Source organism: Abramis brama (genome assembly GCF_963993115.1).
Source record: "Abramis brama genome assembly, chromosome: 2".
NCBI classification, from domain to species: domain Eukaryota; kingdom Metazoa; phylum Chordata; class Actinopteri; order Cypriniformes; family Leuciscidae; genus Abramis; species Abramis brama.
In genome coordinates this window covers 4,251,471-4,270,569 of record NC_139964.1, presented here as the reverse complement: position 1 = coordinate 4,270,569, position 19,099 = coordinate 4,251,471, and the positions used below count along the sequence as shown (strand labels likewise).

Sequence of the window (19,099 nt, the reverse complement as noted above, 5' to 3'; positions counted from 1 at the left end):
CCCGATCTCATCCCAAGGCGTCATATACTGACGCTTTTGACATTTCGTCTACATTCAACGCACATGGCACCCTTTAGCGTCAATATGAGACGCAGATAGATATGGGCCAGAAGGCGCCTCCTAGCAGTCTAACCCTAACCCTACCCCAGACCTAAACCTACCCATAACCGAACAAAGCTCTGTGCGTGTCATATTGACGCTAAAGGGTGCCATGTGCGTTGGATGTAGAAGAAATGTCAAAAGCGTCAGTATATGACGCCCTAGGATGAGAATGCGTTGATATATATATATATATGTATATATAGACACAGTCGACTCACCTATGTTCCTCAACAGTTTTCAGCATCCCTCCACCAACCCGTCTCCTCACACTCGCCTGGTTTCTTTCCTAACCAGAAATACGAGGGAGTACTCTGGGTTCGGGCCATAATACAGAGCTTTGAGCCCTCTCCTCAGGCAGCACGCCAAGTACGCTTACTACTTAACTCTATCTGATTATTTGTAAGTGTGAACTCGTGAATGCAGTTTTGGCGCTCTTTAATGTGGCATGACGCACATTCACTCTCTTCCATTGTAGAAAAGTGAAGTTGCCATTTTCCCAATATGGCTCTGACATCTTGGAGCCCGAGTCTGCGCAGTAGTGAGTGTGAAGTGGATCCGCAGTATCAAAACCCATGCCAAAACTCCCGCAGAAACGGTTAGGACAGTTAACTGCAGAACAAATTATTATGTCGGCGTGAAATAAAAAGTTATGGAAACCTAGAAATTAAAGTTAAAGCTCCAATGTGCCTCAGTGACTACTTCGCTCAGAAAAGCTGTCAATCTCAGCTGTCAATCATGATGTTACACCCCTGTTTTAATAGCATCAAACAACTCGATAAAAACAAACTTATTTTAAAAACAAACACTTGAACTTGCATCAGTATAATAAAAACTACCTAAAATGACAGAAACCATCTTTGGAAAAAATGTATTGTTTAGTTCGTCTCACGTCCCATTTGATTACATGGAGAGGGAGGGGTTTATGAGCTATACTGGGTCCAGCCACCTGGGGGCGATCGAAACGTTTTGTGAAGCACGTTTTGTGAAGCAATTTTAAAATATAATATAATATACCAAAATCATGCCTCATGTTTCAAATATGGAAAGACGTCAGACTCATAAAACAAGGCATTGGAAAATTTGTAAGTACATGAGGAGTTTATTTAAATAACACTTGCCTGACGGCTCATGCTACTGTGTGAACCATCTGAACACTCCCCATTCACTGTTTACTTTAGCAATCTTTGTTTCATTGAAATGCCAATTGTGACCGTTCAAAAATGAATAAAAAAAAAAAAAAAAAAAATACTTCTTGTGTTTTTGCCCCAAGTTGCCAGTAACTATGGAGTCTTGTATCATCCATAAGTAATGTAATCAAATACATACAATGCTATTTGGTTGCTATTAATCAAACTTATTCTGAATAGCTTGTGATTTGCTCCAAACCACATTGTTGTTTCTGTGCAGGGTTATGGCATGCATTTTTCTTTTTCAAAAAACAAACAAACTACTTCATGAAACTCCTCCTTGAATTCTTAATAAAACAGGTGTAACAAGTAGAACAGCTAAAGCTGAAAACAAAACCATACTGCAGCTTTTCATCGGCAAGGAAACAGGATGAAATATCTACATTGACTAGCAGGATAGTTTTCATGGTAAGTATATGATTAAACTACATGACATGTTACCACTTAGACAGTTTAAAACTAAAAATATGTAACCACCTGAAGTCATTTGTGTAGACTTCACTTGCCCGCACAGCCGATGATGAGATTTGAGGTGAAGAGGGTGCGGCATCTGATGAAAGACTGTTTTGAAAGATTTTGTCATACGGAGACTGTGACTTTATTTAACCAGAGCAATCTATTTGATGTAAGAAGCATTTGTGTACTAATAAGTTTGATTACTTTCACAGAGTATTGCCCTGTCTTGAACAGATGTTAAATTAATTCATGTTTAATTCATTTTTTATGCTGCACTGTAAACCAGTTTTTCTGGTTGTTATGGTTCAGATCATTCTGGTAGTCACATGATCTGATCTGATCTGATCTGAGTGTTTTACATTCAGTTCAGTTTTACATAAATTAGTATTTAGTTCTTTTGTAACTGTTCAAAAATTAAAAGTAAAAAAAGAAAGTAAAATGTAAAATTGATGGTGTGATGTATGAACTGTATGTATGTGGCCTAAAATTAATTTGGGTGCAGTTTAACACAAATTAACACAAAAACCTGTTATTAATTATTCACAACCCTAGTCTGAACTTATTAATGAACATTAGGGGTGTAACAATACCCTCATCACGATTTGATGCATATCACTGAACTCACAATGCAATATTAGTGCGATACTCCAAAAGTATTTTGGGTGAATGATACACATACAGATTGTCACTATCCATGATACATATTGTTGCATTTTTGTGTTGGGATATATTGTGACACAATATATTGTTTCAACCCTAATGAAGAATCGTTTAAAGCAGCTTTTATTGGCCAAAAGAAACTAAAAAAAGAGTTTTAGTGACCTTAGATGAATGAGTCCCCAATTATTTCATGTTTGTTGTGTTCTTTATGGAAAATGTGAATTCCATAAATTGTGTTGCCTATTTTATTAGAAGGAATGAAGAGCAGCAAAACACTGTGGAGGATGGAGGATGAGGACACTGCCTCTAAAATGAGTCTGAATGAGGAGATTGAGGCGAGGACCACTGCACCCTCTCCAGAACCCAGCTGTGTGTCTATGAAGAGTAACACCTCAATAGTTATGCCTCCTAATTTCAGTGATGAAGCAGTGACCTCTGACCCCAGGTAAGACAAACTTTGACATTGAATAGACCTTGTGAAATACATAAATGGAGATTGACTAAGTCCTTTGATTTCATAAGGCTAAAGAATCACAGATCAGCCTCTCCAGAACCCAGCTGTGTGTCTATGAAGAGTAACTCATCTATAGTTATGCCTCCAAATATCATAGATGAAGCAGTAAACTCTGATCCCAGGTAAGACAAACTCTGACATTGAATAGACCTTGTGAAATACATAAATGGAGATTGACTAAGTCCTTTGATTTCATAAGGCTAAAGAATCACAGATCAGCCTCTCCAGAACCCAGCTGTGTGTCTATGAAGAGTAACTCATCTATAGTTATGCCTCCAAATATCATAGATGAAGCAGTGACCTCTGATCCCAGGTAAGACAAACTCTGACATTGAATAGACCTTGTGAAATACATAAATGGAGATTGACTGAGTCCTTTGATTTCATAAGGCTAAAGAATCACAAATCAGCCTCGCCAGAACCCAGCTGTGTGTCTATGAAGAGTAACAGATCTATAGTTATGCCTCCTAATATCACAGATGAAGCAGTGACCTCTGACCCCAGGTAAGATAAACTCTGATATTGAATAGAAGTCATGAAATACTTAGATTCATGGAGATTGATACATAATTGGAGATTAAGTACTTTGATTGAATGATGCTGAGGATTTACAAAGCAGTATCTCCAGAATTCTTTATTCTTACTTTATTCTTTGCAATAAACCAGGTAGACCAAACCATGATTTCCTTTTTTTATTGTTGGTTCTTGTTGTTATTTTTTCTTTTAATCTTTAACACTCCAAAAATGTACTTCAGCATATGATATATAGCTTAATTATCTAATTATTTATTTATTTATTTCATAAATGGGGCAATCTAGCGCTGAAATGTGTTTTTTTAATCAAGTGATCAAAGTGCTCATTGCCGCTGCGATCAGGTGCGTGGATACAGTGTTTTCTCGTGTGGCTCGCGCACGCCGTAGAATCTTCACTCGGACGCGCGCTTCAATCCGTTGAGGAGACTCTCTATTCGTTCTGGTGAAATCACAAAACAAAATTCACACAAATCTGTCCCTGCTTGATATAGAGAGCCTAAGACCCTCCCCTTCCAGTGGACCACCATGGGACCTTATTTCGGAAAAATATTGTATGGTAGTCAATGGCGAGAGACAACAAATATTTTGATCTTGTTTGAATTGTGCCCTGAATTACACATATGATGTTTGTAAATTTAAAAGATACATTACATACAAGTCAAGAAAGTCGCAGTTTGATGTAAAACTGTTGAGGTATAAGACTGTGAAAATACGTAATTACAAAGACTACAAACCCAAAAGGCGCACATGTGACGTCATACCTTTTCTCTCAATGAATGAAGCTAACTTTACTGAAGCTAACGTCTGTCATTTTTTCTATAGTCTTACGTTATAATCGTAACATTACGCCGTCATGCCTGAGTGTTTTGTACCAGACTGCACACATACGAGCCACAGATCTTGCTCGTTGTTTTGCTTCCTGAGTGCGAGACGAGAGATGTAGTTCATTGAGCGATTTTCACATAAAACTAAATGTTACTCTTCTGTTTTATGACAAACTGCGACTTTCTTGACTTTCATAATTATCTTTTAAATTGACAAACATTATATGTGTAATTAAGGGCACAGTTCAGACAGAATAAAAGATAAGTTGTCTCTCAACATTGACTACCATGCATATTTGTTCCGAAATAAGGTCCCATGAGCCGGAAGCGGAGGGGAGGGACTTAAGCTCTCTATACAACCACTGATAAACATAATCGGTTTTGATGAAAAAGATAAAAAAAGTTTTTTCATGTACCGTGCCACCCCTAATATACGGCTATAAATTACCATATTAGGAATGGAATAGTTCTTAAAATGTTCAAAGTTTCACATCTGTTCCAACAGTAGAAGTCATGTCTATCTTCTGGAAAAGATTTTAAGTTTTAAGGATGTACAGCTGTGTTCACAAACACAGAAACAGTTATTGTAACTTTCTACTTATCAGAGTAGAAATATTTTCATTTACATTCAACACTTTTATTGAATAGTCATAGTAGTTATTATTAACAATGCAAAGCTCGACCGGTCCTAACAAAATTGTCTGGTGCAAATAAGACAATTAGACTAATAAGACTTTGTGTTTATTTATTGTGATTCAAAATTGATATTTTCTTTCACTCAGCAGTGACGATCTGATACAGGTTCAGTCCAGGTGTGGAGTTTGCGAGCAGGCTCTCAAAGATCCGGTCTCTATCACCTGTAGACACACTTTCTGCAGACAGTGCATCAGTTTCTACAGGGATCAGTCCAGACCATCAGAATATTTTGACTGTCCTCAGTGCAGAAAGAGATGCAGAACACATCCTGTTCTACAGACACACAGAGTCATGAGAGGATCCAGTTCTGCTGGTTCTGCTCACTGTTACACACAAGCAGTCCTGCAGCAGCAGACTGGAGACCTGCAGAAACCAGTGGATAATGAACTGCAGAGAGTCAAAGACCAACACAAAACCAGCATGAAGGTCAAGTATGAGAGATTATTTGAGGGAACCAAATTTCATGGGAAGGAAACCCTCCTAAACAAGGTTTTCACACAGCTCTACATCATAGAGGGAGAGAGGGAAGGAGTGAATGAAGAACATGAGGTTTCACAGATGGAGAAAACAGCCAGAACACAACACTCACAAGACACTCCAATCTACTGCAATGACATCTTTAAAGCCTCACCTGAACCAGGATGTGAGGAGAAAGACCAAATCAAGACTGTTCTTACTAAAGGCATCGCTGGAATCGGGAAAACCGTCTCTGTGCAGAAGTTCATTCTGGACTGGGCAGAGGGAAAAGCCAATCACAATGTAGATTTCATGTTTGTGCTTCCATTTCGAGAGCTGAACTTAATCCGAGATCATCAGTACAGTCTTCACAGACTTCTACAGGACTTTCATCCTGAACTTCAAGATCTGGACTCAAAGATGTATGAGGAGTGTAAAGTTGTGTTCATCTTTGATGGTCTGGATGAAAGCAGGATGACAATGATGTTTTCAGATGCTCAGAAAGTTTCTGATGTGACTGAGACTTCATCAGTGGGTGTGTTGATGTCAAAGCTCATGAAAGGAGATCTGCTTCCCTCTGCTCACATCTGGATCACCTCCAGACCAGCAGGAGCCAATCAGATCCCCCGCATATACATCAACCGTCTGACAGAAATTCAGGGATTCAATGACCCTCAGAAGGAGGAATATTTCAGGAAGAAAATCACTGATGAGCATCAAGCCAGCAGAATCATCTCTCACATCAGAAGAGCAAGAAGCCTCAACATCATGTGCCACATACCCGTCTTCTGCTGGATCTCATCCACTGTGCTTCAAAACCTCCTGAAAGAAGATCTGAGTGCAGAAATCCCTCAAACTCTGACTGAAATGTACAGCCACTTTCTGCTGATTCAGATCAACATGAGGAATCAGAAGTATGAAGAGAGAGATCCAGAGAAACTCCTGCAGTCCAACAGAGAAGTGATTGTGAAACTTGCTGAAGTGGCTTTCAAACAGCTGATGAATGGCAATGTGATGTTCTATGAGGAGGACCTGAGAGAGAGTGGCATAGACGTCACTAACGCCTCAGTGTATTCTGGGATTTGCACTGAGATCTTTAAGGAGGAATCTGTGATTCATCAGAGGAAAGTCTACAGCTTCATTCATCTGAGTGTCCAGGAGTTTCTCGCTGCTTTCTATGTGTTTTACCATTATGTAATGAAAAATGTTGACACATTGCAGTTTATTGATGTAGTGCATAATCTGCTTAAAGGTGCAGTAGATAAAGCTCTTGAGAGTGAGAATGGACACCTGGATTTGTTCCTGCGGTTCCTGCTGGGCATCTCACTGGAGTCCAATCAGAGACTCTTACAGGATCTACTGACACACACAGAGAACAGCTCAGAGAGCATCAGGAGAACCACACAGTACATTAAAGAGAAGATCAAAGATGGACATGGACTCTCCACTGAAAAATCCATCAATCTGTTCCTCTGTCTGCTGGAAGTCAAAGATCAGACTCTGTCCAGAGAGATTCAGGAGTTTGTGAAATCAGACAAAAACTCAGAGAAAAAACTCTCTCCTGCTCACTGCTCAACAATCGCCTACATGCTTCAGATGTCAGAGGAGGTGCTGGATGAGCTGGACCTCAAGAAATACAACACATCAGATGAGGGTAGAAGAAGACTGATACCAGCTGTGATCAACTGCACCAAAGCCCTGTGAGTGTGTAATCTTGTTATAGTGAAGATTTATCCAAATGGAATTAAAAAAAATTGCTTATACATCTTGAGTATATTTTGCCAATTATCTTGTTCTGTCCTCTTTCAGTCTTGCTGGCTGTAATTTCACTGGTCAGTCGTGTGAAATTGTGTCATCAGCTCTTCAATCCTCAAACTCCGTCCTCAGAGAGCTGGATCTGAGTAACAATGACCTGCAGGATTCAGGAGTGAAGCTGCTTTCTGATGGACTGAAGACTCCAAACTGCCAGCTGGAGATACTGAGGTGCTTAAGAATAATAGATAATGTCAGTCAGCTGGTCAAACTGTTGATGTGTGTCTGTAGATGATCTGACTGTGTGTCTGTAGGCTGTCAGGCTGTATGGTGACAGAGGAAGGCTGTGGTTATGTGTCTTTAGCTCTGAGTTCAAACCCCTCACACCTGAGAGAGCTGGATCTGAGCTACAATCACCCAGGAGAGACAGGAGTCAAGCTGCTCTCCGACAAACTCAACCATCTAAACTGCTCACTGCAGATACTCAAGTATGTGTGGGTTTACTCAAGATCACTAATAGTATTAATCTCAATTGAGTCAGTTAAGTCAGTGCTTCTCAAACCTGTTCTGTGGACCCCCACCACTGCACATTTTGGATGTCTCCCTCATCGGACAGACCCAATTCAAGTCTTTCAGTCTTAACTAATTAGCTGGTGAGTTGAATCAAGTGTTACATCTAAAATATGCAGTGGTGGGGCGTCTCCAGGATAGTTTTGAGAAGCTCTGAGCTAAGTTAGGTAAGTTAATATATATACACACATAGAGTAAGGGCTGTGCAATTAATTGTAATTGATTTTAGATTTTGATTTTGGCTTCCACCGATTATAAAAAAAAGATAATCTAGGTAAAATGATTACTGTACTGCTGCTGCATTTCATCCAATGCATTTTCCTTTCCTTCACCTCGGATAAGCATTTTTGAAACACCTCGCGGTACAGATTAATCTTATACAAATTAAATATCTCTATAGTAGTGTTGCACAATATACCGGTACTCAAAAGTGATACCCTGCTATTAATAATGGTACGATATGAAATTTTATTAGTACTGCTACTTTAAGAGTGACAGCACTCTAAATAATAAGAGCAGTATTTCTTTATTTGCGTCAATATGTGACAGTCGGAGTCAGGATGTGTGTGCAGAACTCTGCTTCCACTGTTCCACAGCAGAACAGTAAAATAAATACGCGCAATGCTTGACAAAGAAACATGCATGCATGAGTGAGACATGCTCGTGCTGCCGGACTCTGACCTGACGTGCGCGCACATGCCTGTTAGACAGCATGCGATTGCGACTTCAGTTCCCTTTTGCAGATTATTAGGTTTGAATAGTCAAAATTCGATGTAAAAATGCACGTATTCACATAAACACAGTCGGGTATGTCTTTAATGAATGCAAACCATTTGTAAAAAATTGTATGCGTTCCAATGTATTGGGTACTTGCAGGTCTTAAAGGGCCGGATCAGCAGCCTAATATTCTGTGTGATTAATGTTAATCCAACAACAAAAGAAATTAGAGAATCACATCTATTTATTAAGAATCAGACTTTTAATTTATAGAGTGATGACTTTTTCTCTATAGATTTTTTCAGCTACTGTAGGTCTATTAAACAGTAGCATTCAAAAAAGAAATTAAGCACTGTTTATTTTATTTGTCTCTTTTAGTATGTCATATTGTTTGTAATTTTCATTTTTGCTTATTTTTAATTAAAAAATTAATTATCTATATTGTAATTATACAGTTACATTTAAAAAATATTTAATGACTTGTATCTTGAAATAAGATTTTGGTCATCCCAACCTGTTCAGAATTCTTAATTGATAGAAATGTCAATGTTAATTGGCATGTAATTATTATTATTTTATTTAATAACCCTTTATTAAATAAAATAATAATAATTACATGCCAATGTGTACGTCCTTACAGAGATGTTTTCAACATTGACATTACAATCAATTCAGAATTCTATTGGCCAAGGGAATGACCAAAAAGCAGGGGAGGAACATGCTGGTCAAGTGAGTTTTAAGTTTTCTTTTAAATTTATTTATAAAACTCATTCTGTAAAAATAATTTATAAAATTGTACTGTTTTAGTTTTTTTCCTGTGGTATCGTTTCAGTATCGGTATCGAGGTATTTTAGTCTGGTATCGTATCGAAGCCATAATTTGGTATCGTGACAACACTACTCTATAGTTGACTAGAGTTAAATAATAGGTAAACTGATGTTGGAATGTGTTGTTTTTCATGCTGAAATTAACCTTAACATGTTCCTGCTCTTGATATAAATCACTGATTCACATCTTTGGTTGGAGAAGAAAAGAAAAACTATTTTCTTTGCACAGACAATGCTCCAGAATCGAGTTCTCTTTCACACTTGAATGAACAGTAACACACACATTTATGCCAACATATCAGTTTTGTCGAGTATCCTTATAAGAGCAGTCTTAAATGAGTTAAAGTCTTAAATGAACGTGAAGAGTTGTGAGTGAATGAGACACGTGTGAGATCCGCATTATGTGAAGCAGCGGCAGATCTTAAAGTGATAGCAGACACTAATTCTGTCTGTCAGTAAATTTGATCAAAGAACAAAGGGAACAGAGTAAATTTTTCACTGCTCTTAACTAAGTATTAACCTATTTTTAATTTATAATTAATGCTGTCACAAACTGCTCTGAGACACGAAGGTTGAGGATCCAAATGCAATATTTAATGAACAGGGTAATCCAAAGACGTAATCCAAAGTACAGGCAAGGTTCATACAAACAAACACAACAAGGCAGGGAACACAGGCAAAAGAGTAATCCACGGAACAGGCAAGAAATTTACAAACCAAGAGACATGAAACCAGGGAGAATTCTCGGAATTACAGTGTAACACCGTGTCCTAACTACACATGACACGAGTTTTTGTCCTAACCAGCCGCGGCGGCGACAAGAGACGATTCTAATCTAGAAATGGTTTCTATTTTTCTGCGACGCCGCGCTGGAACAACAAACACAAAGTGTGGCAATGATAATCTTAGGTACTATTTATGTGCTTTATTTAATGTCAAAAGCGTGAAATGTGACTTTGAATATCATTTAGTGCTCCAGCTTTGTAGCTGTAAAAGCAACAATGGATATAATTCACCTCAGATCTTGAAATTAAACAAATGGAAACATGAACATTAAAACTGTGAACAAACAAGTGTATTATTTGACAAAGATTGTTTTAGTAACTCAGTAGCCTATTTATTTTTTAAATGGTGTAATATTTGTGAATTTGATTATGTAGCTACTTATCCATTTTCTTGCGAGTGCCGTCAAGATTACACTCTAGTTCTGTGCACTTGCCACGAGACTCTGCCCACACGCTGTTCTGATTGGCTGTGATTTTTGATTGACGTTGTGGTGTCTCACAGTCGCGTCACGTCTAGTGTGGACAGACACACTGCCTGTTGCTGGAATCTTATCGCGTCACGTGTAGTTAGGACACGGTGTAACACTAAACAAGGCTTTGCAGGGAATTAATGTGAAAACCAGGCTATTACAGGGTGAGTAAACAAGATAATGAGACACAGGTGAATGTGATCATGGCTGATTAGTCTGGGTAAAGGATTATGGGGAATGGAGTCTGTGAGGGAATGACAATAGTCTGATGTGGAGTGCCCTCTGGTGGCCCTTAAGGGCACTCCAGCTGGTGACCCTTACAAATGCAGTGCAGACTGTTTAATAACTTTATTCAATTTCTTTATATTTCACAGTGCACATGTAAATATGCTATTTATTATGGGTTTATGTGAGGATTGTTTTAAGTTCACTTAAATTAAAAGTTGTTATATTTTTTGAATCCTAACAAATGTAAAAATAATTGATAGCTTTCAATACATGTAATGTTGAATGGCTTTAATTAATGTTTTAAATTTGGGGAGACATCATCGAGACATCAGTAGCAATGCTAGTATCAGTGATACTGGCCATTAAACAATATTTAAAATATAGTGTCTTTATGTTGCTTCTACATTCATTTGGAGATTAACTGTGAAATTAGTACTTTATAAAATATATTAAAAACTTGTGTTTTTAATTGTGATTAATCGTGATTAATCACAGAAAAAATGTGTGATTAATCTAGTTATTTTTTTAATTGATTGACAGCACTAATTGTATTATATAGTAGATTTAAAGATGAAACTTTCACATTAAACATGAGTTATGTGTCAATAAATTAAACTTAATGTACTATTGAAATTGATAATCATATTATTTTTTTAACACAAACTCACAAACTCCTGTCCCACTCACGTTTGAAAACAAAGCTATGCCAATGTGGATAAGCAAATGGCCTTCGGATACGCCCATACACACAACAAATGTCAAAATTCCTTTTTGGAGAGTATTCATGTAAGTGGGTTATGTCTTAAGTAAACATACACAGAAAACATGTGTGTAACAGTATGTTGGATCCATACATTAGGTCTTAAAGTGACAGAAGCCTAATATTCCTGCTGCTGTCTGTCATTAATGATAATCAAACAAATGACAAAGGAAAATCACTTGATCTTTTCTGACTTAACTTAATCAGCTTTAATAAGAATTAATATGTGTACAGTAAGACTATGCAATTTTATTTGCAGTGTTATTTTAAATTTGATTATTCAATGTTTTGTTGTAGGCTTTTACTTATCTGAATACTGCCGTTAGTACATCTGAAGAAATGTAAAACACTGCTTATTTTATTTGTATTTCAGTTCAGTTTATTTATAGGTCTGTTTTGTTTGTAGTTAGTTTATTTGTTATTATAGTATTGCTGACTGTTTACTTGTCGTATGTAGTTATTTTGAGGACTTTTTTCTTACATTAGTTAACCTAGTATTAGTTTTTGCTGAAGTATCAATAGTTATGAAATATCTCTGATACTTAATAAGACTTTCATCTTATCATATAGACCATTCTGTCTCTGTGGCTGGCTATTAGACTTTCTTACAACACTTCTGAATTTGGCTCTTGTTTTCACTTTTTAAGTGCCTCATTTTGATAAAAATATTTCAGCTGCTTCTTGCACACTTTTAATGAGCATTTTTTTAAATTATTATTTTATTATCATTATTTTATTATTATTTTGCTTTATATTTGTCTCTTTCTAGTTTGGATCATGGAGAACATTTTAGAATCACACCAGGACTAAGAAAATGTAGGTCTTTTCCACGCACACACACACACACACACACACACACACACACACACACACACACACACACACACACACACACTCTGAAACTATGCTTAATGTACTTCTCATCTCTCTTCTTGTGTCCAGATGCCTATAATCTCACACTGGATCCAAACACAGTCAACAATAAACTGATGCTGTCTGAGGAGAACAGGAAGGTGACACATATGAAAGAGCAGCAGTCGTATCCTGATCATCCAGAGAGGTTTGATACGTATCCTCAGGTTCTGTGTGGAGAGAGTCTGACTGGACGCTGTTACTGGGAGGTTGAATGGAGCGGAAGAGTTACTGGTTTAGCAGTGACGTATAAAGGAATCAGCAGAAAAGGAGTTAGTGACTGTGTGTTTGGATGGAATGACAAGTCCTGGAGTCTCTTCTGCTCTGATAACAGTTACATCGTTTGTCACAATAATGACAGAACTGACTTAATTGCTCCTTCACCCCCCTCTAATACAGTAGGTGTCTATCTGGACAAGTCGGCTGGCACCCTGTCCTTCTACAGCGTCTCTGACACACACACACTCACACACTTACACACATTCTACACCACATTCACTGAACCCCTCTATGCTGGTTTCAGGGTTTATGATGCCTCAGTGTCTTTGAGAAATATCTGACTGTCTTTTTAGACTAGCGCCATAGTTTATTCGCTCTGCTGTAACCCAGGCTTGACATTAACACTCGCCAACCTGCCAAATGCGGGTGTATTTCAGCCTACTAGCCACTTTGGCGGGTTGAATTTTATATATAATATATACATTTTTCAGTTGTAGTCTTTTAAAAAGGCACAATAATAATAATAATAATAATAATAATAATAAACTAAGTGTAAAATTATAAACTAAGTGCAATGTAATATGGTCGAAAATAGATTTTTCGATACATATCGATACTGAAATATCTGAAACGCTTCCAATACTCATTTTCTGCAGAACAGATACACGATATCATCTGTGCTTTCTCTCTCTTACATATCTCCAACAGTGAGTTACACACAAACCCGCCTCCACTCACTCACTCGTTTAATTTGCTCCGGATGAATATTGTTGGCGTTACAGGGCTTGAATTTCAGTTTGGCATTATGCATACTGTGCATAATTTTACTGATTCAAGCTGATTTTGTACTCACAGTCAAAAGTGCACACACATAAAGCCTCCTCTCAGTACTAAATTAGTTATTTTTCACTGCTTTCTGCACTCAAACAGTCAAATACTCACAAAATAACGTCAAAATTCCGCTCTTGGCGAGCATTTATGTAAACACAGTCAGTAATGTTTTAAATGTAAACAGCTGAGAAAGAAAACGCATGTGTAACAGTATAATGGTTTCGTGTGTCAGGTCTTAAAGTGACAGTAGCCTAATATACCTGCTGCCAAATTATGCAATAAAGTTGTGGCCAGTGAAAATGCTGAGTTGCTAGTGACTCGGAAAACCACTAGCCACAGTGGCTGGTGAGCAAAAAAGTTAATGTCAAGCCCTGGCTGTAACTTTACCTATTGATCTTAATGCCTGTAATCAGTCAAGCAGAACAGCTTATTACACAAGCTAGACATTGATTTGAAAATGTAAACAGCTGTAGTTAACTTTTTTTTGTGAAAATGTGAAACTTTATTATCTTTTTGAAATAAATTAAACAAGTTTGACACGCCCACAAGAAGAGAAACTAATAAATATACACGTACCATCCAGTAGTGAAAACTATCCCAGGAACTGTAAGGCCTGTGGTTTAATTGAGTTTCATTAGTCACAGGTGCAGTTTACATTTGGTTGTTCACCAGTTTAAACTAAAGTGCGCAAGATGCAACAGTTACAATGCAAATATTATGATTACAGATTAAATAAAATCAAAAGACACATTTAATATAACCAAATTACATTTATTTTCAAATTAAACATCACAACAGACACTTATCACTCAGTTTAGGGATTTCAAAAATCACAGTTTACTTAACAATTTACATTAAATTTTACATTTTACATTTACTTTACATTTACTTGAAAAAATATTTATATTTAAGCATCATTACACATCATATAGCCTATTGATTAATTATGTACAGACGTCTATTATGACATCATATCTCAAACTATAATATGAATACATTAAGTGAAGTGAACTTTAACAGATATACCTTGCTCAGAACCCTAAGTGGGATTCAATTCAATTTATTTGATCACTTATTTTGTTCCAATGTATCTTTACAGAGAATGACTCTATGTGCACACAACACACTGTAATATGAATAAACAAAGGAAGATGATATGATTGTTAACATTAGACATACAGTAGAGGTCACAAAAGCATTAGTTTGAACTGTATCAGACTGGAGGGATCATGCTGGATTGTAATTTGAGTATCCAGTTCCTCTTCGATCTCTAATGATCATGTAGCGCCTCCTTCTGGACAGAGACGGTCAGATAAACAAATAGATTTGTGTAAGTAAGAGATAACAAGAGCTGATCTATTTATGATGAAAATTAAAGTGTAAAGTTAGACTCCAAAAACTGTTTGAACTTTGTTTCTTTTAATAAGCATTATGGATCATAGATGAGGTCTATAACATCTGGTGTTCATTATTGTCACCATTGCCATTCATCTCAATAGTTGCTTGACAGGAACGTGTCCTGCTCGCTGCCATCTTTGCTCATGGGTCTCTGAGGTGCTTCAGAAAAATGTGTTTCCTGTTTAAGTTGCAAAAAAAATTATGTTATGTAGTCAAATCAATTTTGCTGATTTGATACCTCACAGTGTAACAGCAAAATCGGTCACCTTTGCAGGACAAAATAAGTTGAACATGAGTTATTAACTAGATGTACCGCATGGCGGTACAAAATATGACCGCCGCTCAGGCCTGCACTGGCTTTCCACAAAAATAAATGACGTGGAGCAATTTGGCTGTATTGCGTGTTTATGTATATAAGTTGTATATTTTAAAAGACTGTCTGGAGTATTCCTGTGGATCATGGATAATTTAGAGTTTTGTAATTATTTGCCATTACTATTTAAGTTTTATATCAAAAGTCATTAGTTTAGACACTTAACATCCATAATGTGAAAACGTCACATCCATAACAGTGGTTAACAGTAAAAAGCGACTGAAGTGCCCTTGAGCAAGGCCCCTAACCCCTCACTGCTCCCCGAGCGCCGCTGTTGTTGCAGGCAGCTCACTGCGCTGAGATTAGTGTGTGCTTCACCTCACTGTGTGTTCACTGTGTGCTGAGTGTGTTTCACTAATTCACGGATTGGGATAAATGCAGAGACCAAATTTCCCTCACGGGATCAAAATAGTATATATACTTATATTTATACATACTAAGTATGAAAAATCTGTGATTTTTTTTTTCAAAGGACCCTCCCATTCAATTTCTACAAACCTCTAACAAATGGTTGAGGTGCCTGTTGATGGTAAAAGTCAGTTATTTGACTTTGGCATGGGTTTGTTGTGTTTTACTGAAATAAAAAACATTTTTTCCCCAAAAAAGTGGTTTTATCTTGTAGCCCTGGTCCCAGAGTTTTAAAAAAACAATGTTAACAAAATTAAACTCATTCCCACTGTACCTAGTAGAACACTTAAGTAAATGTCCCATTGAAATTAATGGGATTTTATGGATTTAGGTGAAGAAAGTGTACACATAATACATTTTGGTCTGTACCATGAAGAGAAAACTGATTAAACTATATAAACTATATATTTTCTGAAAGCGTAGACTCTCAGGATGTGATCTAACATGGCATGAAACATGTCCCACCCACGTCATTAGTATACTGCCCAAGCATAACACATTGGGTATTGGTAAATCGGGTATATGGCTGATACCTAAAAAAAGTAGTAGTATGTGCATGTCTGTCTGTGTGTGTGTGTATGTGTGTGTGTTTGTGTATGTGTGTGTCTGTGCGTGTATGTGTGCGTGCGTACATGTGTGTGCGCGTGTGTGTTTGTGTGTGTGTGTCTGTGCATGTGGATTTGTATGTGTGTGTATGGGTGTGTGTCTGTGCCTGTGGATGTCAGTGTGTGTGCATGCTTGCGTTTGTTTGTATTCCTGCATGTGTGTGTGTGACAGTATCATCCTAAACCAGCAACCCTTCGCTCAACAGCACCATCTACAGGCCGATGAGTGTACAGTCACTAAATGTGCACATAAATGAATTTATTTTATACCCCCCCATGGATGAAATTCTACGAAACTTAGCATACCCCCAGAGGATGTCAAGTTAATCATACACATGAAATATGGTGCAGTTCTGAACATCTCCACTGAAGATAGGGGCGATTAAAGTAGAGTAATATTGCATTTTCATTTTTTATGGGAGGGGCGCAAATCACAAATGAGTGATTATGGGCTAGGTTGATGTGGGCCCTTAAGACCAACATACCATAAAAATTTCTTCATCCTCGGTTCCACGGTTCAAGTAGTTATTTAGGAAAAACTGCATTTTTTGGGTTTGGGGGGGCCCAGCGTGGGGGGGGAGTGGCCCCCGGGGACCAAACGAAATTTTTCCGTAAAAGTCTAGTGGGGCTACATGCCCACCAAATTTCATGTTCCCTGGTGTTTCGGTGTCCCTGGTATCGTTGACGGAAAATTCAGTAGATTGACGGGAAAAAAAAAAAAAAAAACTTTGACAATCCCTATATGACCGCTTTCGCTAGCTACGCTAGCGGCGGTCATAATTCTACTAAAGATCATGCGGTCTACTTCAGATTCATGTTGTTGCATCAGACACATCAGCTTTCTTTGTTTCACACAATTATGAACTCAACAAATCATAAGAGCATAGTTTGGTTCCAAAACGCGATAAATCCATTTTGATTAATTTGAGTAAAAATGTGTTTTCTTTACCAAGAAAGTGGCAAGATGAAAACCACTATTTTCTGTTTCAAACTTTCACATAGCATCTGTAGGTTATAATAACATTAAAAATTCAAATCCAGATTTTGATTTTCAAAGATTTATTATAAAAACGGGTAATCTTTCCCCCAAAATGCAATAAATTCATGACACTTTTTTTTCCAAAATGCAATTAATCCATTGAATCAATATGAAAGTTATTTTTCATATTGAAACTGTTGAAAATACACAACAAAGTAAGTTGATCCACATATGACAGCCTCTGAACTCGGTCAATATCTTATAATACAGGCACTAAAAATACATTCAATCAGCCATGGCTAGGAAATACCTCCTGAACTTTTTTGACGGCGATCAGCTGTAAAATGTCCTGCTCGGATTTCGTTGACTTTGAGTAAAACAATTGAAAGTTTTTTAAAAGATCCCCTGGGGTCAACGTGTCAGCGTGACAGAAGTTTGATGCTGTCTTGTGAGAACAAGCAACAGTCGGCATTTCTCTTCCTCCCGCGTGCCTCATCTTCTTAATCTCCTGACGTAAATGATTAGATTTCGATGGCTTACGTTTCTTCCCTACCGCAGAAACCACCACAGGTTCATCAATGCCGTCAAAATTATTAATTTTTTTGTTTGTTTGTTGATCAAAAACTACAAAGTAGATCAGGAAAACTAGGATGCCGGGTGTATTCAAAGCGCCGCCGTTACTGTTTACAGTGCGTGGAATGGTGCGCTGTGATTGGTTGAGAGCGGATCTATCGCATTCTGCAGAGAAAGGAGACTGGCGTTTGTCGCGGTTTGGAAAGAAAGGGAGAAAACATGACACAATAACACGGCGGATATCGTATTTTACGTAAAATTTCAAATGGACTTTTCAATACCGACCCTATACAATACAGATTTTTGCAGGAACTCAATTTTTAAAAAAATGGCGTTTATCGCGTTTTGGAACCAAACTCTTCATATATTGAGTCAGACACTGTAGTTGGACCACAGGCCATAAAGATAGGAATAAAAACAAAAACTGTTGGTGCCACAATTTGTTGTAGGCACAATATGGATTTGAGGTATATATATATAAGCTATATTTATATATTGGCTATATACAGTATATATTTGGGTATATATAAGCCCATATTGTGACTACATTTACCGCACCAAAAACAAACAAACCTACACAGTAAATTCCCCAGTGTTAAATCAACACTGCTCAGAGCACATATGGTCCCACTCTACATGGTGTTAAAGTAACACTGAAGCAGTGTTAAAGTTAATGAGACAATTAAGTGATCAATTGAGTGATGATTGAGCATTAGTGATGAACACCTGCTGTTGTTAACAAGCAGAATCACTGAAGGAAAGAGAAACAGTAGAACTACAACTGACTTCAGCCACAGCCTTAAATTAAATCAGATGAAGATAAAAAGACATTAAATCTGTGAAGATCTCAGCAGAGGAGGATTAAACAACTCCACAAACAGAATTACCAGCCTCACTTATTACTAACCAGACTGACTTTATTTCTGTCATATGTCTATGAACCGAGGTTTAGATGTTGATGTTTTAAAATGTTTGGTCACCATTATGGTGATCAGTGCTTCCTTTAGTTGGTCAGTTTGACTTGGCAATTCGAGTGCAATTTTGCTCTTTGTAACAGTGTTTACCAAAGCACATCATTTGTTTCAAAGGAAGCCAAACACAAAGGCGTTCAGGTGTTATAGATTGCATTATCATAACGTAGAATGATTCACTAATCATATCCCTGACCAAAAGTTGTCATTAATAAATAACTTTCACCTTTATTAACAGAGAAAACATTCTGAATTTTGACCTTTATATACAGTGCAGACATTTTTTGAAAAT

At 37.4% G+C, this 19,099-nt stretch overlaps 1 protein-coding gene across 2 annotated transcripts; it reads left to right on the top strand.

Moving 5' to 3' along the window:
- Positions 1–1,600: 1,600 nt before the first annotated feature.
- LOC311077444 (protein NLRC3-like) lies at positions 1,601–16,987 on the top strand. 2 transcript variants are annotated; one of them, XR_014604892.1, is made up of 10 exons: positions 1,601–1,697; positions 2,658–2,850; positions 3,119–3,232; positions 3,310–3,423; positions 5,060–7,129; positions 7,239–7,412; positions 7,496–7,669; positions 12,308–12,354; positions 12,481–13,786; positions 14,139–16,987. XR_014604892.1 is itself a non-coding variant. In XM_084105943.1 (9 exons), the coding sequence occupies exons 2-9, from the start codon at positions 2,663–2,665 to the stop codon at positions 13,008–13,010; spliced, it is 3,411 nt and encodes a 1,136-aa protein (XP_083962069.1). In that variant the 5' UTR covers positions 1,601–1,697; positions 2,658–2,662; the 3' UTR covers positions 13,011–16,987. The 2 variants fall into 2 exon arrangements, 1 of the variants encoding a protein (XP_083962069.1); XM_084105943.1 differs by having other exon boundaries at positions 12,481–16,987.
- The last annotated feature ends 2,112 nt before the right edge of the window (positions 16,988–19,099 follow it).